Source organism: Coturnix japonica, chromosome 12 (assembly GCF_001577835.2).
Source record: "Coturnix japonica isolate 7356 chromosome 12, Coturnix japonica 2.1, whole genome shotgun sequence".
In the NCBI taxonomy this organism is placed as follows: domain Eukaryota; kingdom Metazoa; phylum Chordata; class Aves; order Galliformes; family Phasianidae; genus Coturnix; species Coturnix japonica.
Genome location: NC_029527.1, coordinates 6737067 through 6763440, shown reverse-complemented (window position 1 = coordinate 6763440; position 26374 = coordinate 6737067). Strand labels below are relative to the sequence as shown.

The window sequence follows — 26374 nt, the reverse complement described above, 5'->3', positions numbered from 1 at the left end:
CTGCAAGAAAAGAGCACAGCACTCAGCATCACCCCCCCACCTGGTGCCCCCTGTCCCATTCACAACAAGGGGACGGGGTGGTGGCAGCGCAGGGATGGGGTGGTGATGGGGTGATGGCAGCATGGGGACAACACAGCGTCTCCTCCCGCAGCCGCTCCCAGCCCCACAGCTGCCCTTTGGTCAGGAGTGTGTGACGTGGGACTGGGACTCGTGCCACCACTGCCTGCTTCCAAGCTGCCCCCCATCAGTTCTGTGGGGCAAAAGCTGCCCTCTCGGATGGGACAGTTCACCTAAAATAAGCAGAGGGGTGACAAGAGCATGATGCAGCCACGTGCACGGCATCTTCAGCATCCTCCTCTGCGGGACCCTGCGCTGCTCTTGGACTGGCTGCAAAAAGCCAGAGGGAAGCAGTGGAATGCAGCCAGCATCCTCATCCCGCATCCCACCTCCTGGGTGAAACCCTTTGGAAAGCACCGGAGCAGGCAGCCAGAGGCAGCTGGATGAGTTGGAAACTGGGTGGTGAGTGATGGCAGAAAGCATCCAACCCCTGCGACCCGTTTCCCAGGTAAATCCCCCTAAAGCACCACTCAGGGATGCAGCCTCACCATTTCCTGCAGTCCTCGTCCCCCGCTGCTCTCACGGTGTAGGGGTGGCAGATGGGGTTTGCCCTGCTTGGGGCTGAGCCCTGACTCTTATCCTGCCCCAGCTCCACCTCCCGCCCCCCCGGCAGCGTGCAGCAGGGCCACTATTAACACGTTTTGCCTCATCACAGATGAAATCACCCCGGGATGCGGGTGGGTGTTTGCCCCCTCATAGCTCATGGAGCTGAATTTGGAGGGGATTTCGGGAACTCAGCATAATTATCTCACATTGGACATCCAACCAACTGCTGCTCTATAGAACCGAGCCTGCTCATAGGCTCTGCTGTGGGCTGGAGTGCTTGTGCTTGTGGGGTGGTGGAGAGAGAGGAAATAAATGGGACTCTGTTCTTCCTTCTGGAGACAGGACAGGAACTCAGCCCCCAGCATGGCATAGTGGCCAAAATTAGACCGGGGCACTGATTCACGCTGTACCACAGCCCCACGTGCCTGTGGGTTGTAGGCACATGTGCGTCAGCAAGGCACAGGGACAGGGCACAGGGATAGGGGGCATCAGGGCAGGAGGGCAGCCAGCGGGCACTGCAGGCAGGAGCCAGAGACAAGGGGTCAGGTTGGCTGTGTTGCCTCGGACCCTGTAGCATACAGAGAGGCACAACATCCTTCCATGAGTACATCTTTAATACCATGTCCCACCCCTGCATTGGTACACATATACATTCGCTGTATACAGATATACACAGAGCAGCAGTGCATCTAGGCTGCGGAGGAGCCAGCGTCACCTTCCTGATGAGCAGGAACTGCCTCTAACATAGCACCATCCTCAGGGTCTCCCTGGTGGGTCCCAGTTTCCAGGCAGAGATATGAGCTGGAGGGTGGCACATGGAGAATGCCTCCATCCCTCCTGCAGTTCTCTGCCAAACCATCGCACCCCAAAAAGGGAACCAGGTCCCAGGTGGGGTGAAGGTGAAATTCATTCAAATGGAGCAGGTTGTGTGGTTGCATGTTGGGAGCCCAACAGGGAGATGAGGGCAGCACACAGCCTTGGGGATTTGAGGTGTTGGGTTTGGGGAAGGGGCCCAACTGTGCCCACTCTCAGCTCTGGGTGGCCAAAGAAGGAACATGGGGCCAAGAGCTGTCCCATTGGCAGCAAATAAGTTAAAAATTAAACCAACACCCCCAAGAGAGCTCTGGTTTGGAAAGCAGATAAAAGGCATATGGGGAGGTTGTGTTCCCATTTGATAGAAATTTCACCTTTAACGGGAAATAGAACCGATGTAAAGGGAAAAACCCATGAGCAACAAGAAGAGACATCAGAAATAGCACCATGTTCCTGCAGGGATCACCACGCTACGCCTCCGGCTGCCGTCCTTCCCCACTGCCAGCACCTGCGGGGGGAGGCGAGGTGGCACCAAGCACAGCACCAGGTGTGATGCTGCTGGAGCTGATAGCCCTGCTGTTCCCACCTGTCCCCATGCGCTGCCTGCAGTGGAGCTCACACTCCTCCTGGCTGCTGAAGCGGTTGAGATTGCCCTGGCAGCCGCTGTAGACGAAGGGCCGGCACTCGGCGGCTCTTTGGTTGTAATACCAGCGTAGCGTGTACCGCTGGCAGCCCCCCTCCTCCAGGGGCTGGGTGCAGGGCTCAGCTGCAGGGACATAGCACAACAGTGAGATCACTGAGGGATCTTCTGTGCCATGCCTGGTGCCCCATGGGGCACAGGGAGCTCACCATCCTCTGCGAGCTGCTCCGAGCTGTCTGCATCCAGAGCTGTGTCATAGTCCTCCTCCTCCCCGTACACGCTCTCGTACTCCAGGTCATTGGTGTCAACGACAACACGCCTGTCCTGCCCTGCAGACAACACTGGCCATGAGTGCAGCACTGCTGAGCTATCCCATGGCCATGTGGGTACCTGTGAGCACAGGGCTTGCAACACACAGAGAGGGGATAAAAGGAACAAACCACACAGGGACAGCACTCACCCTCCTCCTCCTCCGCATGCGACACTTTAAGCACGGGGACGACGTGAGCATTGAGATCTGGGAATGGCTCGGTGGGTGGGTAATGGGGGAAGTGATCTGGGAGGGAAGGACAGCACAGACATGGGAAACCCCCGTGCAGGTGCAGAACAGCCCAGAACTGCCTAGGGAGGGGTTCCTGGGGATGCCCCATTCCCTGGAAGCTCAGAAGTGCCCTGGGAAGCACAGTGCAACTCCTGACAGGGAGGTGGCACTGCCAGGCTCATGGAGGCAGTGCTCCAGTGCACCTGGCTGCAGCTCCACACTCTCCATCACCTGTTTGGCTGTGCTCATTCTCCTGGCGGACGCTTCTCCCTCCTCCATGGGCAGACTTAAGGATGCTCCTGGGCCGAGTCCCCCATCCTCCTTGGAGACAAAGCACCCAGTTGTGCCAGGACCCCGCACCCCATCCCACCCATCACTGCAACCCACATCCCAGCAGGACACAATGATCTTTTTGGGTCCATTCCAACCTGGGATATTCTATGAACCTACTCTAAATTCTAAACCGGGCAAGGGTGTGGGGAGAAGAACAGAAACACAACCTGAGTGCTCACGGGAATCCAAGCGCCGTGGGAGCTGCCCTCCACATGCTGCAGGAGAGATGGGATGGGGGTGAGTGAGGGGCTGTATGGGGCAGCCCTCAAACCCAGGGTGGCTGTGAGGTGCTCACCACAATACTGGCTCATCTCCTGCCTGACAAAGGCGCGGATCTCCTCCTCCTGCCCAGTGGTGGAGCAAATAATGCACAATTAGAGATAGGAAAAAGCTTTCCCAAGGCTCAGAGCAGAGTCTGGAGGTGTGCTACGCTCCATCAGCTGCAGTGGGATGGATGCAGTGCCCCTTCCCACCTGCTGGTCCCATACTGACAGCCCCTTACCGTCATGCCCGGATCCCCCTTCTCCCCACGGAGTCCCTCAGCACCAGGACTGCCCTAAGGACAAACAGAGCAGGGCTGGGAGCTGTACCACTGGGTCTGTTCTGGGCAGGGCTGGGCTTACCCACCTGCTCTCCTCGTTCTCCGGGGATACCAGGCACACCACGGGCCCCCATCACTGCCTGCCCGGGGGGGCCTCTCTCCCCCTGCAAAGAACATGGTCACATCCCATCTGGATCCAGCCCAGCCCCAGTACAGGGGTCCCAAACCCCTGCTCCTAACCCTCCCTGAGCAGGGTGACACAGGGAGGTCCCCAAAGCTACTGGGCTGGTGGGAGAGGTATAGGTCCAGGACACAGCTCATTGTGCCACCAATCCTTGGCCTCTTGGGCAACAGAGACTCACCTTCTGGCCCTGCATGCCCTCGGGACCTCGTGGCCCAACACTGCCTGGGGGACCAGGGGGGCCGGGAGCACCATCACTGCCCCGGGGGCCGGGGTTACCGATCATGCCTGGTGCACCCTGTAATGGAGCAGAGGGTCAGGATGGAGACGTCCACATACCTACAGCCCAGAGTAGACACTTTTGGGAGCTTCAGAGCCCTTTGGACAAGGCTTGATCCCAGTAAAAGCAATGCAGTGTAACCAATGCTGCCTCTTCCCACAGCTCACCCGGTCTCCCTTCTCTCCCTGGTCTCCTTTGGCTCCCTGCTGCCCATCGAAGCCACGGTCACCCTGTAGAGAGGAAGGCACAGGCAGCAGGAGCTCTTTGGGAGCAGCCCTGAGGGGCCATTCCTGAGGTCTCAGCACAGCCTCCCACTGCCCTACCTTGGGTCCCATGAGTCCCTCCTTCCCAGGGATGCCAGGTGCTCCCGACAATCCCAGTTCTCCCTAGGGATTGAAGCAGACAACTGTGAGCCCCTGGTTTCATGTCCTCCTTGTAGCACAGTCCTGGCATGGTGCTTACCGGCTCTCCTTTCCTTCCTGGCAGCCCCGAGCGCCCCGGCAGTCCCGGCTCTCCCTGCAGGAGCAAAGCAAGGTCAGTCCTCAGCCCTGTAGCTCCCCCAGGAGCAAGGGTTGACCCTGTGACCAGGGTCTGTGTGAACACATTGCAGGGCTGAGGTCCTGGCTGCAGAATGGTAATCCTCTCACCTTCTCACCCTTGTCTCCATCGAGGCCACAGGCACCTTTCATGCCCCGCTCACCCTGCAGGGATAAAGGGAGTCAGAGCCACATAAAGTCAGAACTTGTCCTGGCCACGGAGCACAGGGAATGACCCACCTTGGGGCCACGCAAGCCCAGCGGCCCCATGTCCCCCTTCTCTCCTCGTGCTCCAGCAATGCCATCCCGACCAGGCAGACCCTGCAGGAAGCACACAGAATGATGAGGACCACTCCTGCCCTACAGTGGGATGGCAGTGCTACAGAGACGCAGCTCCTCACCGGCTCTCCAGGCTCCCCTGGCAAACCAACTTCTCCCTGGTAAAGGCAACAGCAAAGACGGGGGTCAGGGCTGCTGGGCAGCAAGGGACCCCACAGTGGAATAGGGTGCCCAACTCCTTACCTTCTGCCCACCAGGGCCGCGTGCCCCAGGGAAGCCTGCGGAGCCCTTCTCACCTGGTTCACCCCTTGTACCCTGCAAGCACAGCCCCAGATCAGCACTGGGCAGGAGGAAGAGCTTTGGCCAATGCAGGGCCACACGCTGCCAGGATGCCCAGCACTGAGCCCGAGGCATGGATTCACATGGAGCACAAGGATGCTGTCATGCTCTTTGGTCCCTCTAGCCACTGCCAACCACGAGCTCCCCACTCCCCAGCCCTGCCCTCCCGCCCCATACCTTCTCTCCGGGCATTCCCTGCTCCCCCTTGTCCCCTTTGTCCCCTTCAGTGCCCTTTAGGCCACGATCTCCCTGCAGAGGGGAGAACAGAAGGGTGGTATCAGGGGTCATTGGGGTGTGGAGGAGAGATCTCCTACCTGGGCAGGTACATGGGGGTCCATGGGGTGGATGTGCCCCCTCAGGCAGGATCCCTCAGCAGACCCCCAGCTCTTACCGGCTCCCCCTTGCTGCCTCTTGCCCCAGCAGGCCCCTCCACCACAACGGTATCGCCCTGCATGCAGGAGAGAGGTGGGTGTGAGCTGGGGAGGAACAGCACTGCTGCTCCCTGCCCCAGCCCTGAGGTCTCACCTTGTCTCCTTTGGGCCCCACGGCCCCGATGTCTCCCTGCAAGGAGGGCATGGTGAGATGTCACAAGGGTGGGAGCACTCCCCTCCCTGGCTCCCCAGCCCCAAAAGAGGTTCCTTACCTTGTCCCCACGCTCCCCTCGGTTCCCAGGCAAGCCCTGTTGGATAAAGGAGGATGATGGTTGGGGGGACGGAGGGCTCAGCTGGGAGTGTGGTGAGCTGAGTGGTACTTACCATTGGCCCACGGTCGCCTGCCAGCCCTGGGCGCCCATCTTCACCCTGCAAACAGGAGGGGAGGTGTGAGGGGTGGGTCTGGGGGGTACCATCATGGTGGAGACACGGGAGTGCCCAGGTGGTGTGGTGCTACGTACCCGTGGTCCTGGGTCTCCACGTTCACCTCTGGCTCCTGGCAGCCCAGCTCCTGGGTCACCCTGTGGGGGGAACACAAGAGTTTGTTCCCCTCAGCAGCAGCAGCTCCCATGACCCCAGATGCATCCCCCCTCCATGCCAGGGCACATCCCATGCCCCCTGCATTGCCCCACATGCACAGAACAGGCTGCTAGATGCCATCACCCAGAGTGAGCTCGGCATCAGCCAAAGGGGAGCAGCAGCACCCCACGAGAGAATCAGCCCCTCATCCCTGTGCCATAGGGCTGCCCCCAGTCCTACCTTGTCACCCTTCAGCCCCGAGGCCCCTTGTATGCCCTAAAAGAAAGGAGAGGGGTGAGTGAACCATGGGAGGGCTGTGCCAGGTGCTCTGGCTGGTGACCCCATCTCCCCCCTGAGCCAGCACAGGACCAGGGAGGGAACCTGCACCCACGCTGGGAATGCTGCAGCCCCATACTCACTGCTGGCCCTGGGGGACCTTGGGGTCCGGGTGGTCCTGCAGCACCATCTCTCCCAGGGAAGCCAATCACACCCTGGTGGGGGGACAGCAGTGTCAGAGGTCAGGGCAGGGAATGGGGCTGCTGAGCCCTCACTAGTGCTGCCCAAGCCCACTGCCATTACCCTCTCTCCAGGGGCTCCAGGTGGGCCAGGCTGCCCACTGTCCCCTCTCAGACCTGGCTGTCCTGGTGCCCCAGCGATGCCCGCTAAGCCTGGGGGTCCTGGAGGTCCTGGCAAACCGATGTCACCCTGCAGCAATGGGGAAAAAGACAGCCCAGGGAAACAGCCTCCTCAGATGGAAGAGGAGGGGACATAGGGCCAGGGATAAGGCAGGGCATACCTTCAAGCCTGGAGGCCCATCCTGTCCTGGTGGTCCCCGCACACCTACACCTGGAGCACCCTGTGTGGTGTCAGAGAGCATGGGGACAGTCACCCCTGGGAGCACAGGGCTGGCTGAGCACTTGAGATGGGGATTCTCACCTTTTCCCCCTTGACTCCAGATGATCCTTTGGCTCCCTGCAAACACACAGAGCCATCAGGACACAGGGTAAGGATGTGATCCCATCAGCTCTCCTCCACATCCTCTACTCACATCTTCACCGGGGTCTCCAGGCTCCCCAGCTCCTCCAGGCTCCCCCTGGTAGGAGGACAGAAGCAAAGAGCAGGTGTGGGTGTCAGGTGGGGAAAGTGGGGACAGCTAGAACCCAAGAGAGCATGGTACTCCCATGGCACCCTCCTCACCTTCTCTCCCTTGGGGCCGGGCAAACCTCGGGCACCTTTGGAGCCCTAGAGAGTGAGAGCAGTGTTGGGGATGGGAGAGCAGTGTTGAAGTCTGCCTCAGCCCAGGGAGACACAGGGATGGGGTTATAGGCACCAACTCACCGGTTCACCCAGCAGCACGCCCTCCAGCAGCGCTGGCTCACCCTGCAGCAATATGGGGTCAGACACTGACCTTTGCCTGCTATGGGGAGGGTCCCCCCTAAATGCACACCCCACTCCTTACCTTCTCGCCCTTGGCACCAGGAGGGCCAACGATGCCCTGGGGCAAAGGGGAGAGAAACAGCAATCAGTGGGGCTGTGGTCACCTGCTAGTCCTGGTGAGCAGGGGAAGCTGCAAGGAAGCACTCACCTGCCCCGGCACTCCCGCATCCCCTTGCTCTCCTTTGGGGCCAGTAGGGCCTGATGGTCCTGGCATGCCCTGGCACAAAGCACACAGCCCTCAGCCCCAGCTCTGCAGCCTGTGCTGAGCCCCCAGCCACAGTGTGATGGCACTGGATGTCATACCAACTTCCCAGGCATCCCTGGTTCACCGTCCTTCCCTGGCACACCATCCCGCCCAGGCACACCTGGCTTGCCACTCTCCCCCTGCAGAGTGTGAGAGCAGAGCTGAGGCTAAGCAAATCCTACAGCCAGGCAGCCATGGGGTTGGGATACCCCAGGGCTGAGGGCAGCTCTGTAGAGCATGTGCTTACCACTTGTCCTGGCAGCCCAGGGGCACCCGGTGGGCCCTGTGATGGACACAAAACCAGAAATCAACCCACAGCTGAGGCAGTGGGAAGGGCTGCTCCTGAGGAGTGTGCTGGGAGCACCTACCACCAGACCGGGCGGTCCTGGAGGGCCAGGCAGCCCTATGCTGCCCTGGGGACCAGGCAATCCCTGAAAGGTAACAGCGGGATCAGGGAGGAGATGCCATACTGGCACATCTCTCTGAGGCAGCGGTAGCTCAGCTGTCCCCAGGCAGGGGTTGGTTTTGGGGAGGCTCACCCGGATGCTGGCACCAGGTTCCCCTGGATCACCCTGTGGGGACAGAACCCATGTCAGTGCTGCTGCTCCATTTCCCTGCCACCACCATCACAGCTGTATCCCCATGTATCCTGAGCCCTGAGTGCCTCTAGGAGGGGCCAGACCCCAAGTTCTCCCTGCAGCCCCCAATGCAGGCATGACATCACTCTCCTGCACCAGACCAAACATGGAGATGATGAAGGTGATAATGACAATGGCAATGACATACCTTCATCCCAGTTGGACCCTGGCTCCCTGGTGGGCCAGCAGCACCCTGCAGGGGACAAGGGGACATTACATTCAGAGCAGTGTCCGCTGGTGGCACAGCCCTATAGGGTGGGAGAAGGTACCAGGACAGTGCCATCCCATGACTATCACTCCCACTCATTGCGGGGACACCTGCCCCAAGTCCCCTTTGCAGGGAAGTGCCCTGCATGTGACACAAGGGTCTCCTTACCGGAGGTCCTGGTGGCCCTGGCTCTCCCTGATTGCCCTGGAAAGGAGGGAGAGATGTGGTCAGGATGCCCCTGGTGCACAGTGGTTCTGGGAAGCACCCATGCCATGCAGAGATGAGCCTGGCCAGCTCCCAACAGGATGCACCATGCCTAGCACACACCGAGCAGGAGCCAGGCAGGGACATGCTGGGGACAGACACCTACCGGGCGGCCCAGCACACCGGGGAAACCTGGCAAGCCCTGCAAAGAAGCACATTACAGACACCACGTCCAAGCAGCCCTGCCTGCCCCTAAAGCTCCCTTGGGGATGAACACAGTGTCACCATGCAGTACCCACCCGGGGGTACTTACTGAGGGACCAGGGGGCCCTCTAAAGCCCTGTGGACCCTGTGTAGGAGGGAAGGATGCAAACAACATATGAATGTTCCAATGGGGCTGGTGGTGACTGCTGTGCAACCATGGGATCTGCCCACCCCTCCCAGCCCTCAGCCCCCTGCAGCCACACTCACCGGCTTCCCCTCAGGGCCAGCCAGACCCCTCTCTCCTGGGAGGCCCTGGAGATGGTAGAGACAATAGTGGTGATGAGGATGGAGATGGGGATAACAAGGGCAGTGATTGAGATGGAGACAATGGGGTGGGTTGATGTTGATTGTGATGAGGATGGAGACCATAATGGGGATGGAGAACGTGATGATGGAGATGGAGTCTATGGGGGTGATGGAGAACAAGATGCAGATGGAGATCACTGGGGTGGTGGAAAACATGATAGAGAGGTGGAAACCACAAGGACAATGCAGGATGTGGTGGGGATGGAGATGACAAGGATGATGGAGGGATAAGAATGGAGATTTGGTGCCATACTCACTGGAGAGCCATCCCTGCCCTTCTCGCCAGGCTCTCCTCTCTCGCCCCGTGACCCGCCTTCACCCTGATGTGGGGAGAGGTGCAGAGTTGTAGGACCTGTGCTGCAGGCAGGGATGTCCCTGTCCTCCACATGCCCTCACATCCCGCTTGCACCCAGAGAGGGATGTCCCCAGCTGTGCCCCTGCCCAGGGCTTCATTCTGTGGGGTCACCCTGTTGGCAGAACATGAAGAGGGGAGAGCAGAGACCGATGCTGAGCCCAGAAAGGGAGTGTGAGGAACAGAGAAGCAGAGGAGCCACATGAGACTTACTACACTCAGACCTTATCTCCTTTGGGTCCTCGCTCGCCCTCGGCACCAGGCTCACCCTGAAGGGAAGAGGATGGAGACACCATCAGACCCACCTGCTGCAGTTTGGGTTGCCCACCCACTCTCCCATCTCATTGCAGCTGGCAGTTATCACATTGTCCTTCTGTAAAGAACTCAGATTCTGGCTCCATCTCTGCCCTTCTTTCTCCTGGACACGCACCTTCACTCCCTTAAGTCCGGGGGGACCACGCTCGCCTGGGAAGCCCATCAGGCTGCCCTCCATTGCATCTGCCTGTGGGCACAGTGTGGTCAGGGTTGGCATCCAGGGGACCCCAAAGAGGTCCCCCAGTGGCACAACCCTTCCCGAGCCCCCATGCCAAGGGACGAGACACAAACACCCATCCCTGGAGGCATCTGCTGGCACCTCCTGGGGACAGTCCCCAGCAGCATCCACCACCTACCTTGGGCCCTGGGGGTCCTGGGGGGCCTGGCAAGCCATCTCTGCCCTGGTGAAAAGGAAAACAGATGGAGCATCCCCAAAATGTTCAGCCCATGGGGCATATCCAAGTCTTATGGAGAGCAGAGGGACAGAGGGGACTGCACTCCCATTACAGCTCACCTGCTCACCCCGGTCACCCTTCTCACCCCGGTCACCCTGCAGAAAAGAAAGTGAGGGGGCTCATGGAGCTCCCCAAGCCTGGAAGCCATGTCCGCCCACCCACAGCCCCACACTCACCTTCTCACCAGGACGCCCAGCCTCCCCCAGCTCTCCAGCCCGGCCTGGCACCCCTGGGATGCCCGGCTTGCCTGGCTCCCCCGGCTGCCCTGGTGGCCCCTCCAGGCCCCGCTCACCCACAGCCCGTCCTGCAGGGCCCTGAGGACCAGGGGCACCTTGGTCCCCTTTGTCACCTTTGGGTCCTCGCTCACCAGGGAATCCCAAAGAACCCTGCAAAAAAGCATACCAGGATGTGGGGTGGGCACCCCAAGATGCAGGGAGCTGTGAGCCCCCATGATGCATCCCAGGGCTGGGGGGGCTTCAGAAGGGCTCAGGTCTCAGAACCAGCTGGGCAGGGGGAAGGTGGCAATGAGTCTGAGCAGAGCAGTGCCCCCCCTGGAGCACCACAGTGCTCACCTCCCGGCCTGGGGGACCCCTCTCCCCTGGTTCCCCCCGGCTGCCCTTCTGCCCCCGCAGCCGTTCGGACACGGGCAGAAAGGAGTCCGAGCTCCCATCATAGGCACCCGTCAGCTCCTTCAGAGATGAGATCTGGAAGGGAGGAAAGAGGCAGTGATTAGCAGTCACGCACTCCAGACCCAGTGCCCCAACCCATGCCCCTCTGGTCTCTCACCAGCACCTGGCCCCATCCCCACGTCCACCCCATACCTTGATGCCAAGGGCTTCCAGGCTACGTTCGATGTTCTACAATAAAAGGACATGAAAAAGGAAGCCTATTGTGTTGCTTCTTCCACTGGGGCTCTGGGGTCCTCCAGGGCTGATGTCCCAGCCCAGTGGGGAACTCACCACTGCAGTCCCAGGCTCTCCGCTGACTCCAGGCCGCCCCTAAGTTTGCAGAGCAAGAGGGAACGGGATGTGCCGTGGGTGAGGTGAGCAGTGCTGCTGCTGTGCTCAGTAGGTTTCAGAGTGAACGCTACAGGACACTGCCTGGGAGAGGCCGTGCTTCTCCCACAGTGCTCAGTGCTGGGTACTCACCGGCTCCCCTCGTGGCCCTGGCTCCCCTGGGTCTCCCTGAAATACAGCAATGCAGTCAGGGGGAGCAGGACCAGGATGCCCAGCCATAGGATCCCTGAAGGACTCACTCCCTCTGGCATGGATACTCCACAGACCTCCAGACTGGAGGACACTTACCTTCGGTCCGGTGATCCCACGGAGGCCGGGTGAGCCCTGGAAGGTACAGACAGGACACAATGGCACCCATGGACATGGGGCAATGCCTCAAGGGAACCACGGGGCAGTTAGGGCTTAGGGACAACAAACCTGGCCTGGGGGGCCAACCTGCCCTGGGACACCGGGAACACCAGGGGGGCCAGGAAGGCCTGGCATGCCTCTGTCCCCCTGCTCGCCCTTGGCACCGCTGTGGCCCTGCCAAGAGAGTGGTGTCACACTCAATGACCAGGTGCTGTCCCAGCCTGTCCCCACTGGGGACAACCCACTGCACAGGGCTACTCACATCTCTGCCGGGGGCTCCAGCATCACCCTTGTCTCCCTAACATGGAGGAGAAACAAAAACCTCAGTATGATGCTGTCCCCAGTTCGAGAGGTGACACCAATGGGGACCGTATAGGGCTCCGCTCCTCACCTTCCTCCCATCTTCTCCTGGCGTCCCATCTTCTCCCTGGGGATGGACGTTATGAACCAGCACCCACAGCACGAGTAGTGGGTAGGACAGGGTCAGTCCCCAGGGCACAGGGACCCTGTGCCACATGCCTCCCTCGCCTCTGTGTCAATTTGGGGCTGCCAGCCCTCAGTGTCCCCAGGAGCTCCCCAAAGCCAAATCCCATGCTCTACTCACATTCTTGCCATTTAGACCAGGTTTGCCATCATCACCGGGTTTTCCCTAGGAGGAAGGAGAGGCAGTGAGAGGAGTCCCCAGCATGGGCAGTCATGGGGTCCCAGCTCCTACAGATGTCCCCCAGAAGAGCTGGGACCAAGGCACAATGCAGGATGTCTCCATAGCACATGGGGCTGTTACTCACAGGGATACCAGGTGGTCCCAGTGGTCCTACTGTGCCAGGCGGTCCCTGCTCCCCCCGCAGTCCAGGCAGCCCCTGCAGGGAGAGAAGTGGGGAGGCACAGGGCAGCAGCAGGACACAGCCTCTGCTATGGGAGGTGAGAGCTCAGCCGGGCATGGTGGCATGGCACGGCATGGGGGGCAGTGACCAAGGGGCATGAAGCAGGAGTGTCATGACCCCAGCAGGAAAAGAACACACACCCATGCTCCCAGGAGATACTCACATCTCGGCCAGGGTCCCCCTGCTTCCCTGGGTCCCCCTATAGGTGAAGAGCAGGTGAGCATCCCATGAGCATCTCCAGCAGACATGCAGTGGGACAACTCTGCCCCACCACCACCTTCATCCCCTGTTCCCATTTCCAGTGCCACTCCAGATCACTCACCCTCAGCCCAGCAGGTCCTGGGGGGCCAGGTTTTCCCTCCAGCCCATTGCGGCCATCTAGCCCCGGTGGGCCACGCTCCCCCTGAAACAGAGCAGTGCATGAGGGCTGGGGCTGCACTAAGGGACAGGGGGTGGTGGGCAGCCTCCATCCCCCTTACCTTCTCTCCAGGCAAGCCTCGGTCCCCAGGGTCACCCTACAGGAAGAGAGTGGAGTAAGCACTGTTCCATCCCCAAGTGGGGCTGAGCATGGGAAAAGGAGAAGGGGCACTCACCCGCATGCCGGGGGGGCCACGGGGGCCTTCAATGCCCTGCAAGAGATACATGACAATGGTGGGCACAACCCCAGGGCCCACCATGGCTCTCCAGGTCACCCCACACCTACCCTCACTCCTGGCAGTCCGGGGGGGCCACTCTCGCCCTTGGCCCCCTTTGCTCCGTCCTCGCCTGGATCCCCGGCATCCCCCTGGTAGGGATGGCACAGTGGTCAGAGGCACTGCAATGCTGCAGTCCCACAGAAAAGCATCACATCATCACCTCTCGGCTCTTACCTTCTCACCCTTCTCTCCTGCTCCTCCAAGCCCCACATCCACCTGTGCAGCAGAGAGGGGACATCAAAGCGGGCACAAACCTGCTGGCAGGGAAGGGGGAGGGTACAGCTTACAGCTCGTCCTGGGGGTCCAGGGGGGCCCTGAAAGAAAAGAGAGCAAATGCATTAATGGGACCTGGTGTGTGTTGGGAAGGGGGTGCAGAGCTGGCTCCTGAGTGGGTGACACTCACCGGCTCCCCACGGTCACCCTTGGTGCCAGGTGCTCCAGGAATGCCCTGTGGAGAGGGGTGGGTGAGAAGGGGGATGGGGTACACGGGGGATGAGGTTACCCATGGGGTGAGGGGGTACCCATGGGGTAAGGGGGTACCCACAGGCACTCATGCGGTGGCACTCACATTTCTGCCTTCAGGACCTGGGTCTCCAAGGTCGCCCTTCTCTCCAGGGGGGCCGCGGTACCCAGGCAGCCCCTAGTTGGGTGGCATGGGGAGGTGTGTGTTACCCTTGGGCCACTCAAGAACACCAGGGTCTCCCCTGGCCCAGGGTCCTCACCAGACCAGAACTTACCCGTGGGCCCCTGTCTCCAGGTTTGCCAGGCACACCTGCTTCACCCTGAGGGATAGATGGGATGAGTGGGCTGGGGGCAGCAGGGGGACAGTGCTCCAAAGGATTCCTACTTACCGGGGTGCCTTCATCACCCTTCTCTCCACGCTCACCCTATAGCACAGGTCAGGGGAAAAGAGAACAAGTCACCAGCATCCCTCTGTGCTGTTCCCCATTTCTTGGGGCCTCAGCATCCCTATAGCATCTCCTGCTGTCCCTGGCCGCACACTACCTCCTTGCCACGCTGCCCTGGTTGTCCTGGTGCACCCACTCTGCCTGGCTCACCTTTCTCACCTGGCTCCCCTGCATCACCCTGGTGGGGAAAGAGTCAGGGGGGAGACCAGGGGGAGAAGAGCTCAGTAGCCCATGAAGGATGGACAGATGGACAAAGGAGTGAAGTCTCCTGCAATGCCATTACCTTGGGGCCGCTCCTGCCAGTGAGGCCAGTGATGCCCTGGGAGGTGCAGAAGGACAGTGTGTGTTAATGGGGACCTGGGCATGAGATCAGTGCCCAGCTCCATGCATTTATGTGCACTCACCCTCTCGCCTTGCTCGCCTTTGGGACCAGCTGGTCCTGGGATACTCAGGCCAGGGACACCCTAAAGACAAAGGGAAGCAGCTTGGAACAGTGGGACCAGCACCAGGGCACTGCAAGGAGATCCCAGATGGGCTGTGTGCTCCAGCACCTGCCCAGCCCGAGGTACTCACAGGGGCACCCCTCTCTCCTACATTGCCCTTGGGTCCAGGAGGCCCCTCTGGTCCTGGAAATCCTCTGTCACCCTGGAGCAGATGAAATGGCACCATTAGCCCCACTCCCCAATTCCCCATCCCCATGCTGCAGCTGAGGATCAGCATGGGCATCCCCACAGTGCCAGCATCCAGCACTGCTGTGCCATGCCACCATCCCAGCTGTGCCTTGGGGACACTACCAAAAGTCAGGGACAAGGTTACCTTCTCTCCTCTGATACTGGTCACGCTGGGAGCCTGGGGACAAAGCAGCAAGGACAGCGCTGGGTGCAGCCACCACTCCTTGTGCCAGGAATGGGTTGGGCTGCCACGCAGCAGCACTTACCGGCTTGCCAGGTTCACCGGGTGCTCCCACGTCACCCTGGGGACACACAGAGTCAGTGCCATCCCCTCCTCACAAACCCAGCCCCAGGTCCTGCTTCTCCCTCACCTTCTCGCCCCGTGGCCCGGCTGGTCCCGGTACTCCCTGGTACAGAGAGAGGATACTCAGTGGTTGGCAGTGCCTGGGGACAAGTACTTGTGTCACAGCCACCCCACAGTGCTCTGGGTACCCACACTCACCTCTCTGCCTGATGGTCCTGGTCGTCCCGGAGCTCCTGTCTCACCCTGGAGGAGGAGAGGAAGAGGAAGAGGAAGAGGAAGAGGAAGAGGAAGAGGAAGAGGAAGAGGAAGAGGAAGAGGAAGAGGAAGAGGAAGAGGAAGAGGAAGGTGCCCCTACGAAGGGCATGACCATGGCCATTGGTGCCCACCTACCTTCTCACCCTCAGGGCCAGGCGCACCACGGTCTCCCTGCAGAGTGAAGCAGAGGAACAACTCAGGCAGCTGCCCTCCCACCGCCAGGACCCCATGGTGAGCCCCTGGTCCCACTCAAGACCCCTGGCAGCCTCCCAGGGGCACAATGCCATGTGGAACACAGGGCCCACAGAGGCCATCAAAGTGTCCAACCACACATCAACACCACCTCACCTTCTGGCCCATCTCTCCCAGCTCTCCTGGTGCCCCACGCTCTCCCTGGTGCAGGAAGAAGACAGACAGTGTTGGGTGCTGGCATAGGGAGTAGCACAGCACCCACATCCCTTTTCTCCCCACGGAGGAGATGGGGGATTGGGGTGCATCATGAGAGCATCCTCTCAACACTCACCTTCCTGCCTTGCTCCCCTGGAGGTCCCCGTGGGCCCTGCAGAGGAGGGCAGAGAGTCGTCACCTCCCAATCAGGGTTAATGCTCTGCCCACCCTGCCTTGTCCATGACACTCACCCGGTCTCCAGGGTCCCCTGGGCGTCCAGGTGGCCCTGGGAATCCCTCCTCACCATCACCCTGCAAGGTGAAGAAGCCAGCAGTGTGCCCATGAGATGGGACTATCTGTCCCCATCGCAGATCCAGGGGTGCCCTGGCTCCCTCTTACCTTCTCACCCTTGGGTCCAGGAGTACCAGCAAGTCCCCGTGGGCCGGGCTCCCCAGGTGGACCCTGGAAGAGATTGGCAAGGGGCACAGCTCAGCCCCTGGGGGGACTCACAGCCCTGCTCCCCCCCGAGCTCAGCACTCACCGGGGGGCCTGGCTCCCCTTGAGGCACTGTCCCATCGACCAGTCCAGGGGGTCCCTATGGAAAGAGGGCTGAGCTCCTGCATGGCAGCCCCATAGCTCAGCCCTTTCCAGTGCCCTGGTAGGCAGAAGTACCGGGCAAACATGGTCACTTACCCTCTCCCCTCGATCACCCTTCTCCCCCTGCAAGGTAAAAGAGGACAGGTAAGGGTGGGGATGGGCTCTGTTCTTGACCACTCCCCCCCCCCCACCTTGCCTTCAAATGATGGGAGTAATGATGGGCAGAGCACATCAGCAGCAGTGTCAGGGCACGTGCTATGCTCATGATAAGGATGGATGATATGGGGGTCACAGACAATGAATACAGCCATGCAGGACCAGGAGCTCTGCATGGGAAGCAGCTTCAAGGTGCCGGCTGTCCCTCCATCCCCACACAGTGCCAGCTGGGACATACCTTCACAGAGTCTCCTGGAGGTCCTGGTGGCCCCATTGGCCCAAGGGGACCTGGAGGACCTGGGTCACCGAAGGGACCTCGTGGACCAGGGTTGCCAGGGGAACCAGGGCTACCCTGGAGGAAGGAGATGCTCTATGAGCATGGGATGCAGCACGGGCAAGGAGTACTGGTGGACACTCCCAGCATGCACAGCCCCATCAATACCGGTGTGCCAGGCTCCCCTTTCCGTCCTGGCAACCCCTGTCCTCCATCCACGATCACTCTGGGCTCTCCCTGAATGAGAGGGAAAAGCAATTAAAAAACAACAACAAAAAAAGAAAATCAGTGCCACCGTGCTCCCTGCCATGTCTCTCCCCAGTGCCAAGCTTAGGAGGCAGAAGAGATAAGATGTCCCCCTGTAGCCCTCTGCCCATCACTTACCGGCTCGCCCTTTTCCCCCTTCAAGCCAGGATGCCCTGTTGTTCCCCGCGGTCCCTGGAAATGAATGAGAGTGAGAAGGATGCCCTTGGGGGCATGGGGCTTGGGAGGAGGGCGGCCATACTCACAGGATCCCCTCGGGGGCCAGGAATGCCCTGGTTGCCCTGGAAAACAGCAGAACAAGAGGTGAAAGTATTGTCTCTGCCAGTCAGGGGAGCAGGGATGGGATGACATGGCATGGCATGGCATGGCATGGCACAGGTTGAGATGGGATGGTATGCATTGGGATGGGATGGCATGAATACAGCAATGATCCCACCAATAAGACAGAGCCCCAGCACAGGGAAGGGGTAGGAAGATAACTTAGGGAGCAGGCAGGAGAGGCTGATGGATGGATAGAGCCCATTGGTTGAGGCTTGATCAGCACCAGCAAACCCATGGGTACATCCACACTCACCGGCTGGCCAGGGGACCCAGGGTTCCCAGGGGGGCCAGGAAGCCCCGGCCGCCCATCAGCTCCAGGGTAGCCCTGCAGGAGAGAGGAGCATCACAGCAGGGTCAGACTCCTCCCACGTCCCCCCTCTCCTGCTATGGTTGGGAGGAAGTCCTTGTGCCTGGGACTCCAAGATGCGCAGATACAGGGGGCACTCACCCTGTCCCCCTTCTTGCCCGGCTGCTCAACACTCTCTCCCGGTGGCCCTCGTGGTCCTACAGGTCCTGGAGGGCCAGGCAATCCATGGCGGCCCTGGGACAGCAAAGAGGACAGACTTGGTGACAGGCAGTGGCTAAGGGACTCTTCCTCCATCCACCACTGTGGTGAGGGCTGTATGGATCCCTTCCCCAGCACCCACGCAGCAGGACAAGGGGACACAGGGGCTGTAGCATTGTTCCCCATCTCCCCCCACGATACCCATCAGGACTTTACCGGTTCTCCAGGGGGGCCCGGCTGCCCCACTCGCCCCTGCGGCCCCTGCAGAGGCAAAGACAGCCATCAGCATTCACCAAGGACTGCTGCAAGTTGGGTTTGGGGGGAACACAGCCCTGCCCTAACCCACAGCTGTAGGGGATCCCAAACACTTACTGCCATGCCAGGGTCCCCCTTCTCTCCCTGCAACGGGATGGAGAGAAGAGCTGAGAGGCTGCACTCCTCTGCAGCAGCTGCCTCCAGCTCAGTCCCACACTGTGGGCAAGGTGGGCAACTCACACTGAGCCCCCATGGCCCAGGAATACTCACCTTGGGGCACTGCACAGTGCAGGGCTTTGGCTCCGGCTCTGGCTGGTGAGACAAGAGGAGGAAATGTGAGTGTGGAAGAGAAAGACCTTGGCTCTATGGGGTCTGCTCCCCAGCCCCGGGCAGCCCCCAGTCTCTCACCCGGGTGGAGATGATGGTGCAGAGGTCATCAGTGAGCTCTCCCTCCAGCTCTGACAGGGCACCACGGTTGCGGAAGACAAAGCGTGGGTCCTCACCACTGACCATGCGCCGGAGCTGCTCCTGGTCTGCCCCCTCCAAGCCCACTGCCAGCACTTGGACCCCTGCACCAATAGCATCTTCAGCATCTTGCTGGAGCGCCCAAGGGGACCTCATCCCACGGGGACTTCATCCCATGAGGACCCCATACCACAGGGACCCTTGTCCAAACTCACCTGCTGCCTTGGCATCCCTAGCAGCAGTGATGGCATCATCCCCAGAGGGGCCGTCGGCCAGTACCACCAGCACTGCTGGCACACCACGTCTCCGTCCCGCACCAGGGCTCAGCAGGTAGGTCCTAGCAAAGGTGATGGCTGCCCCTGGAGAGAGGACAAGAGGATGGGGGGGTCAGCAAGGTCCCACTGGCTCCTGGCCCAGCCCCAGCACATCTCCTCACCAATGGCATTGCCGCTGGGCTCCTCGTAGCGCATGGTGCGGATTTGCTCCAGCACAGCGGGCAGCTCGCTGGAGCGGTTGAGGAGCAACCAGGGCAGGCTGCGATAGCTGTATGTGGCCAGGCCCACCTGTGAGGGAAAGGAACAGATGTTGGCACTGTCATCCCCCTGTCCCAAGCCCCCTGGTACCATGCAAGCCTCATACCTGGGTGCCATCAGGGCCCAGGTGGCCCATGGCAGTGACAGTGTTGGAGAGGAGCGTGCGGACAGTGTCAGCACCAGAAGCGCTGTCACGTGTGCCATGCACCAGGAAGACAATGTCCCCTCGGGCGTCCCTGCAGACTGTGAGGGAAGGGGCAAGGTGGAGCAGAGACATCAGCACCCCACCCCCTCCAACACCCATCCCAACCTGTATACCTGGCCGCTCGCTGACGGAGCTCTCAGCACCAGGTGTGCTCCCCAGAAGCGGGCGGATGGTGAAGGTGTAGCGCTGGCCCAGGCGCAGCCCAGGGACCTGTAGGGAGCTGGCAGTGCCCGGCACCACGCGCCGCGCCTCACCACCCACTGCACCCATAGTCAGGGCGATAGGGACAGTGAGACCCCTGGGGATTGCTGCCCCCCACTCAGGGACATGTACCCGCCTCACCTGCAGGGGGACTCCAGGACAGGACGTATTCAGAAGCACCAGGGACAGGGGTCCAGGAGAGTGTCACAGAGTCTCTCTGCACCTCTGTCACTCGCAGGCTGGTGGCATGGCTTGGAGAGGCTGCTGAGAGGAAATAGGGTGCTCCAGCCCATGGGGCAGTTCCCATCCCACTCCCACACTCATCACTCTCCTCCATCCCAACCTCCTTGCAGCACCACACATCCCTTACCGGTGGCAGTGGTGATGGTGACTGGCGCGCTCTCCCGGTTGCCCACCACGCTGGTGATGCTGATATGGTAACGCCGTCCTGGCTCCAGCCCTCCCAGGTCGTAGGAGCTGGCAGTGGCTGGAAGCTGCTGGCTGCGCTGAGGGCCACCTGGTGGGGACAGAGAGGTGAGTGGCCAGGGTTTGGCATGGGGATACACGGCTTGGGCACACTCACCCTCAGCTGGGCGCCAGACCAGGCGGTACCCGCTGCTGCCAGACACTGGCACCCATGCGAGGCGCAGGCGATGCTCCGAGGCCTCTGTCACCTGGAAGTTGCTAACAGGGAGCACTGGGGCCATCTCCGCTGTGGGGGTTATGGGCAGATGTTAGGACACAGGTGCCCACCACGCCTGTGTGCCGTTTCCTAACCCTGTACTCACGGGTGGTGACAATGATGGACACAGGGTTGCCTTCACGGTTGCCTATGAGTGCTGTGACCTTCACAGTGTAGGAGACTCCTCCTTCCAGGTCAGGGATGTCAAAGGAGCTGATGTGGCCTGGAACATGCTGGCTCCTCTCCGAGCCCCCTGCCAAGAGCCACACATCAGCCCTCGTGCGACCATCATTGCCATCCCCACCCCTGCTCCCATCCTACGGTACCATCCCGACGGCTCCACACCACACGGTATGCTGTGGCTCCTGGCACACCAACCCAGGTGACACGGGCAACATTGCTCCTGGATGACTGCACCTCCAGCCGGGATACTGTCCCCACCTGCTCAGCTGCTGTGACACAGGGAGAACCACTGTCACCTGCTGTCAAGGCAGCTGGCACCAGCTGACAGCAGCAGGCAAGGGCACACCTCACCTGTCCTCCCCATGGTGGTGACCGGGGGACCCTCACGGCCATCAATGATGGCTGTGACACCAATGGCATAGACAGTGCCAGCTCGCAGCCCCTCAATGGTGAAGGCAGTTGGGTTGGCAGGGAGGAAGCGGGACTGCTCCTGACCTGGGAGAGACAGCCGAGATGGGGAGAGCTCCCATGGCACCACCGCATCACCTCCAAGCCCTGCACTCACCATCGCTGTCCCTCCATGTCAGCCGGTACCCCCCGGCACCTGGCAACCCCCTCCATGTGACCCTCAGCTGGTTGGGGCCGGCCTCCGTCACCCGCATCTCTGAGACACTGCCCACTGCCGGGAACTCTGCATGTCCGATGGCATCGGGACATCAGCATGGAGACATCCCAAGTGACCACCGCAATGCAGGGCTGGGTATTACCACGTGCACTTACTGACATGGATGCTGAGTGCAGCAGCACTGCCCTCCCGGCTGCCCACAAGGGCTGAGACACGCACCAGGTAGGTGACGCCTTCCCGCAGGTCACCCAGCTCCAGCGCTGTCTGTGTGCCTGGCACGCGCCTTATCCTCTCAGTGCCATCTACAGGGAGCATTGTGCCACGGGGCCCTCAGTGCCACAGGGGATGCCAAGCGATGATGGCACCATGGCTCCATCCCATCCCGCCGGCTCACCCTGGGTGTTGCGCACTGTCACTTTGTACTCAGTGGCTCCGGGGACAGCGGTCCAGCCCAGCCGCACCCTCCTGCCCAAATCCTCAATGAGACGGAGATCCGACACTGTGCCCACTGGCACCTCCACACCTGCAGGGTGGCACCAATGTAACTTTCTCCCAAGTTTGGACCAGCGAGCTGGAGGTCCCATGGCTCTGTTATAGTGATGCCATGCACGATGTCTTGGTCTGGGCTCACCTGTCTGGAAGGTGGTGACGGGGGTGGCCACCTCCCCGCCTTCATACAGCGTGTACAGGGTGATGCGGTACTCAGTGCCCGGCTGCAGCCCTGTCAGCTGGTAGGTGCTGGCACTGCTGGGCAGAGACACCGTCCTGGGGGGCTCCAGCCCTGTGGGAATGGCAATGTAAGCATGGGCTGTTGACCCCATACCATGTCAGGGACCAGGTGCTGTGAGCCCACCTGTGGCTCTTTTCCACTCCAGGCGATAGCCACGGGCCTCATGGATGGCAGTCCAGAGCACCTGGATGGACGTGGGGCTCAGGATGTTGGTCCGCAGCGTCTGCTCCGTGCTTGCCTCTGCAAAAGGGACCCATAGGCTGTGCCATCTCATCTCCTTGTACCCCCATGGTGATACCCCCATGCGGGGACAGCTGCGTGGTGCTTACGTGTCCGTGCAGTAAGGGTGGCGGTGGCTGCAGGCTGCTGTGCATAGCGTGCCCGCAGTGTCACCACATACTCAGTGTTGGGGCGCAGGTTGCTGAGAGTGGCCGACAGCGTACCAGCCCCCAGGTTCCTCTCCTCGCCCTGGGGCATTCCTGGGGGGGACACGGAGGGGTGCGGGCAGGTGTATGGCAGGGAAGGGGTGTGTACAGCTCCCTGCCCTGGGGATGCCAGGCGGTGCCAGGGGTGGGGAGCACGGGGTGAGGCTGGGACGGGGGCCAGGGCAGCGCCCAGGGATGGGGAGGGGCCGCCAGGTGCTGCAGCATACACAGCTACCCCAAAGAGGTGCCTGTGGGGCACGTCATGTCCCCTTACCTGGCGTGGTGTAGCTGAGGATGTAGCCCTGGGGTGGCTCGGGGCCGGGCTGCCAGGCCAGCCTCAGGAAGGTCGGCCCAGCCTCGGCCACATGGAATTGCTGCACACCGCCACGGCTCTCTGGGGACAGCAGGGGGACAAGTGTGAGCCACGCGCAGCCAGCACCTACCTGTATCCCCCATCCCCACCAGGTACTCACGGGTACGCGCCCGCACAGACACCGACTCGCTGACGCTGTTGGCGTACTGAGCAACGACAGTCACCAGGTACTCCGTCCCTGCGCGCAGCCCCCGCAGCACAGTGCTTGTCTCCCGCGGACCCAAGCTCACCTGGGTGGGAGCAGTGTCACCCTGATGCTGGTGGGCACCAGGCACTCTGAGCGGGCAGAGGGCAGCACTCACCTCCTGCCTCTCAGCCGCCAGTGGCTGCCCCAGCCCCGTCAGTGGGACATGCTGCACCCTATAGCCTGTGACGGGGCCACTGGCCGGGCTCCAGCGGATGCGCAGCACATTGGGGCCGTGCTCCAGGACCTCCAGGTTGGAGGGACCAGCATGACCTGGTCCATCTGTGGAGGGACATGGGGCTGTCAGCTCTGGGGTGCATGAGGAGAAGGCATTAAGGCAGCTCCCATGCCCTCTTTTGAAGCTCTCCTACCAGGGGTGCGTAGCGTTCCCCCTGAGCTTGTGCACACCCTGCGTGTCATCAGTGGCACCAGTGTCCCCAGCAGCTTGAAGTCACCCACATAGAAGAAGAAGGAGTCGGTAGGCAGCGAGGCCACACGGATCAGCTCCTTGCGGTCGGCATTCTTGATCCCTGAAGGGGACAGGAACGGTGGGTGAGGGCAGAGCCCAGCTCCAGGGGGAGCCCATCACTCAGGGGTACGGATACCAATGGGCACACCCGGGATCTGCTCACCCACAGCGAAGACCTTGATGCCCAGGCTCTTCAGCCTCAGCGCCGGCTGCTCAGCATCATCCTGGGACTTGCCATCCGTGATGAGGATGCAGATCTGCAGAGCCATGAGCCTCAGCCCCATGGACCCACCGCATCCCTCTGGGATGTCCCAAATGCCACTCCCCACCCCCATACCTTTGGGACCCCGGGCCGCATCTGCGTGGGACCAAAGAAGTTGTCAGAGACGTAGCGCAACCCAGCACCGGTCCGTGTGTTGCCACCCTTATAGCTCAGCTGCTGGATGGCCCTCTGAATGCCTGTGCCATTGGTGTGCTGGGAGAAGCCAAACTCCACCCTGGGGACATGAGGACACATGAGGACACGTAACCTCCCAGCCCCACGGTCCCGCAGCCCCACATGCCCCATCCCCGGGGTTCACCGTGGATCGTCGCTGTACTGCACCACGGCGAAGCGCACTGCCTTCTCGCCCACCACGTGCACGAAGGGTGACACCAGGTCCTCCACGAAGGTGCGGATGGCACGGAAGTTGTTCCTGCCAATGCTGGATGATCCGTCCACCAGGAAGGCGATGTCGGCCTCCAGCACATTCTCGCACACCACTATGGGACAGCACTGGTTGGTACCCACATCAGCCCCCTGTGCCCTGTGGACCCCCAGATCTGTCCCTTCTTGAGCTCACGTCACATCAGTGCCCACTCCCATAGGGCTCCTCAAGCTGAAGTTTAGGGTGCTGCAGCAAGGAGGAGCAGCAGAGCCCCTCTCACCCTGCTGCAGGCCCTATAGTGGTACCCAGTACTCAGCACTCACCTTGGCTCCTCTTCTGCACGGCAGCAGCCTGGGGGGCCAGGAGCAGGGCGAGGAGTAGGAGCCTCCCACTCATGGTGGGGCCCTGCAGGACAGCAGGAGAAGATGCTACAGCCACCACCCTGTGCCAGCCCCATACCTCTGGGCACGGTGGTGATGGATGCATTGGGCAGAAGCAATAAAAAGGAGTGAAATGCCATAACATCACATCGAAAAAGTAAACACGGATAACCTGCAGAGCTGCCCACTGCAGGATGTGGGCATGGCTGGGCATGGCACAGCAGCAGTACCCGTCAATTCGGGTTCCCTGCCCCAGGCTGTGTCCAGAGTACTGCACTGGGTCTGAGAAAGCAGAGCTAGGTGGAAAGTCCCAGCACAAGAGCCACATGCCCAGCACCCAACTCCACTCCATCCCTCCCCATCGCACCCAGCCCAGCTGTGACCCCACTGATGCCTAGAGCTCAGGACAGTAGGGCAGTACAGGAGCCTGCCAACCTGCGTGCCGGCTGTGACCCCACAAACCTGTACTGCTGCCTCCTCGTGCCCGCCCTACACTCACCCCAGCACTCCTGCCCTACATGCAGTGGGGTGGCACAAGCGAGGTCTCCAGGAAGGGCACGATCCCGTGGGGACGGGGAGGGCAGCAGCTTCCCACGAGTACCCGCACGGCGCCGCTTCCCGCACTCGGTTGCGGAGCTGCGGGGGGGATCCGGCCCCGTGCCCGGGCACAGCACCTCGCCCGCCCCGTGTGCCAGCCCCAGCACGGCCCGGCCGAGTCCAAAGCGAAGCCGGTGACCCACGGATGCCCGAGCGCAAAGGCGTGGGAAACCCCCCCCCACCTCCCCGACTCCCTCCGCTGTCCCCCACCCGGACTGAGAGCACGGGGGAAGGGGGGGCCGCTCCCGGAGCTCGCGGCTTCGCCACCCACCTCGTCCCGCGTGGGGCCGCCCCGAGCCGAGCCGTGCCGAGCCGTGCCGAGCCGTGCCGTGCCCAGGCGGCCCCCGGCGCTCCCGCCCCTTTAATCAGGGCGGCCCGGAGCTCGGCGGTGCCGCCGCCGGGGGGGTAGTGCCGCGGCTCCCGCCCTGTCCCGCCTCCCCCCCCCCGCTATTCCCCACCCCAAAGGGCTTTTCCCACCCGCTCCCTTGGGAGGGCGGGATCAAGGCAGGAAGGTGCGTTTTTTCCCGCTTTTCATCCCAAAATGTCCCGGGAATGAGAGAGAAGAGCCCTCCACGCCGGGACCGGGACCGGTTCAGACCCTCGGGGGGGGGGGGGTTTCTACGCGAGTTCCAAAAGAGGCCTCAGAGAGGAACCAAAAGGGCCCCCTGAGCCCGGCAGTCTTTTCCTAACAGTGTCTCCATCCCGGCTGATGCTCGGATGGTTCCTGCGCCCCCATGGGGCGGGGGGCGGCGGCTGTGGGATCGCTCCTGTCCTGGGCACCGCCTCTTGGTGCCGAGAGCGGAGGATGCAGCGACTGAGAAGTGTCCCAGAGACAGAGAAGTGCCGCTGGGATGACTGCAGGAGAGGATGCTCAGCGAGGTGGTGAGCTGGGGGACACCTGGGGCCCCGGCACTGCCCCAGCATTGCCTCCCACCTACGGCAGGGCCATGTGTGGTCCATCAGTGTGCCCCATCCTTCAGCCACTGCTTGTTCCCACTGGGCTGACCCATGCTGATGGGCACCAGCATGTCCCATGCCAGCTCCCTGTTTCCCAGCACCCTGTGCAGCTGTGCCCTGCTGGCCCCATGTGAGGACAGCAGCCTGGGGGCTCCTCTCCCGGTGCCAGCATGGTTCCAGGGGCATCTTCCCGTGGGCTCCAGGGGGTTGGTGAGGGGTCACCTCACCTCTAGGGGCTGGGGCAGTGTCACCTGCCAACAAGCAGGGATGCTCAGGGCAGCTGCAGGCAGCTTTCCCATACACCCGCTGTTCTGAGCAGGGGAGGAGTGGAGGTGCCCCACTGCTCTTACAGGCAACGT

At 61.5% G+C, this 26374-nt stretch overlaps 1 protein-coding gene across 5 annotated transcripts; it reads right to left on the bottom strand.

The window, feature by feature from the left end:
- Window positions 1-1259: 1259 nt before the first annotated feature.
- COL7A1 (collagen type VII alpha 1 chain) lies at window positions 1260-25463 on the bottom strand. 5 transcript variants are annotated; one of them, XM_015875070.1, is made up of 118 exons: window positions 25330-25463; window positions 24405-24486; window positions 24016-24196; window positions 23772-23931; window positions 23598-23691; window positions 23337-23495; window positions 23084-23247; window positions 22882-23011; window positions 22683-22802; window positions 22313-22462; window positions 22107-22223; window positions 21885-22034; window positions 21648-21776; window positions 21409-21555; window positions 21194-21319; window positions 20980-21123; window positions 20772-20897; window positions 20552-20698; window positions 20347-20475; window positions 20134-20280; window positions 19905-20027; window positions 19676-19822; window positions 19464-19600; window positions 19261-19387; window positions 19040-19183; window positions 18768-18928; window positions 18630-18671; window positions 18477-18503; window positions 18321-18365; window positions 18048-18140; window positions 17853-17924; window positions 17524-17559; window positions 17399-17452; window positions 17183-17251; window positions 16979-17092; window positions 16681-16707; window positions 16529-16582; window positions 16387-16449; window positions 16239-16298; window positions 16124-16159; window positions 15949-15993; window positions 15736-15771; window positions 15544-15588; window positions 15413-15448; window positions 15308-15343; window positions 15187-15219; window positions 14944-15015; window positions 14775-14834; window positions 14654-14689; window positions 14468-14548; window positions 14314-14349; window positions 14200-14244; window positions 14031-14102; window positions 13866-13910; window positions 13750-13776; window positions 13637-13678; window positions 13471-13551; window positions 13361-13396; window positions 13247-13282; window positions 13090-13170; window positions 12931-12966; window positions 12672-12743; window positions 12488-12532; window positions 12275-12310; window positions 12146-12181; window positions 11953-12057; window positions 11824-11859; window positions 11668-11703; window positions 11479-11517; window positions 11341-11376; window positions 11092-11223; window positions 10696-10905; window positions 10579-10614; window positions 10421-10465; window positions 10180-10251; window positions 9974-10018; window positions 9655-9717; window positions 9299-9343; window positions 9141-9176; window positions 8792-8827; window positions 8564-8608; window positions 8317-8349; window positions 8146-8208; window positions 8025-8060; window positions 7837-7917; window positions 7682-7750; window positions 7556-7591; window positions 7435-7476; window positions 7294-7338; window positions 7145-7189; window positions 7033-7068; window positions 6893-6952; window positions 6676-6801; window positions 6516-6587; window positions 6337-6372; window positions 6039-6098; window positions 5902-5946; window positions 5790-5825; window positions 5672-5707; window positions 5538-5594; window positions 5324-5395; window positions 5051-5122; window positions 4930-4965; window positions 4769-4849; window positions 4640-4693; window positions 4455-4508; window positions 4316-4378; window positions 4160-4222; window positions 3894-4010; window positions 3618-3695; window positions 3493-3546; window positions 3286-3334; window positions 3158-3205; window positions 2889-2978; window positions 2577-2672; window positions 2326-2445; window positions 2063-2242; window positions 1260-1984 (listed from the first exon to the last, which is right to left on the bottom strand). In XM_015875070.1, the coding sequence occupies exons 2-118, from the start codon at window positions 24475-24477 to the stop codon at window positions 1947-1949; spliced, it is 8826 nt and encodes a 2941-aa protein (XP_015730556.1). In that variant the 5' UTR covers window positions 24478-24486; window positions 25330-25463; the 3' UTR covers window positions 1260-1946. The 5 variants fall into 5 exon arrangements, with proteins under 5 accessions (XP_015730556.1, XP_015730555.1, XP_032303166.1 ...); XM_015875069.1 differs by lacking the exon at window positions 9141-9176 and adding an exon at window positions 8994-9029; XM_032447275.1 differs by having other exon boundaries at window positions 19905-20024.
- Between the last annotated feature and the right edge of the window lie 911 nt (window positions 25464-26374).

Excerpts from the sequence above, each read along its gene's own strand:
- COL7A1 (XM_015875070.1), bottom strand. The coding sequence starts at position 24,477 with ATGAGTGGGAGGCTCCTACTCCTCGCCCTGCTCCTGGCCCCCCAGGCT. Across the intron at positions 23,248-23,336 it reads GGGAACGCTACGCACCCCTG|ATGGACCAGGTCATGCTGGT; the intron begins GTAGGAGAGCTT and ends GTCCCTCCACAG. Across the intron at positions 2,446-2,576 it reads GCATGCGGAGGAGGAGGAGG|GGCAGGACAGGCGTGTTGTC; the intron begins GTGAGTGCTGTC and ends TGTTGTCTGCAG.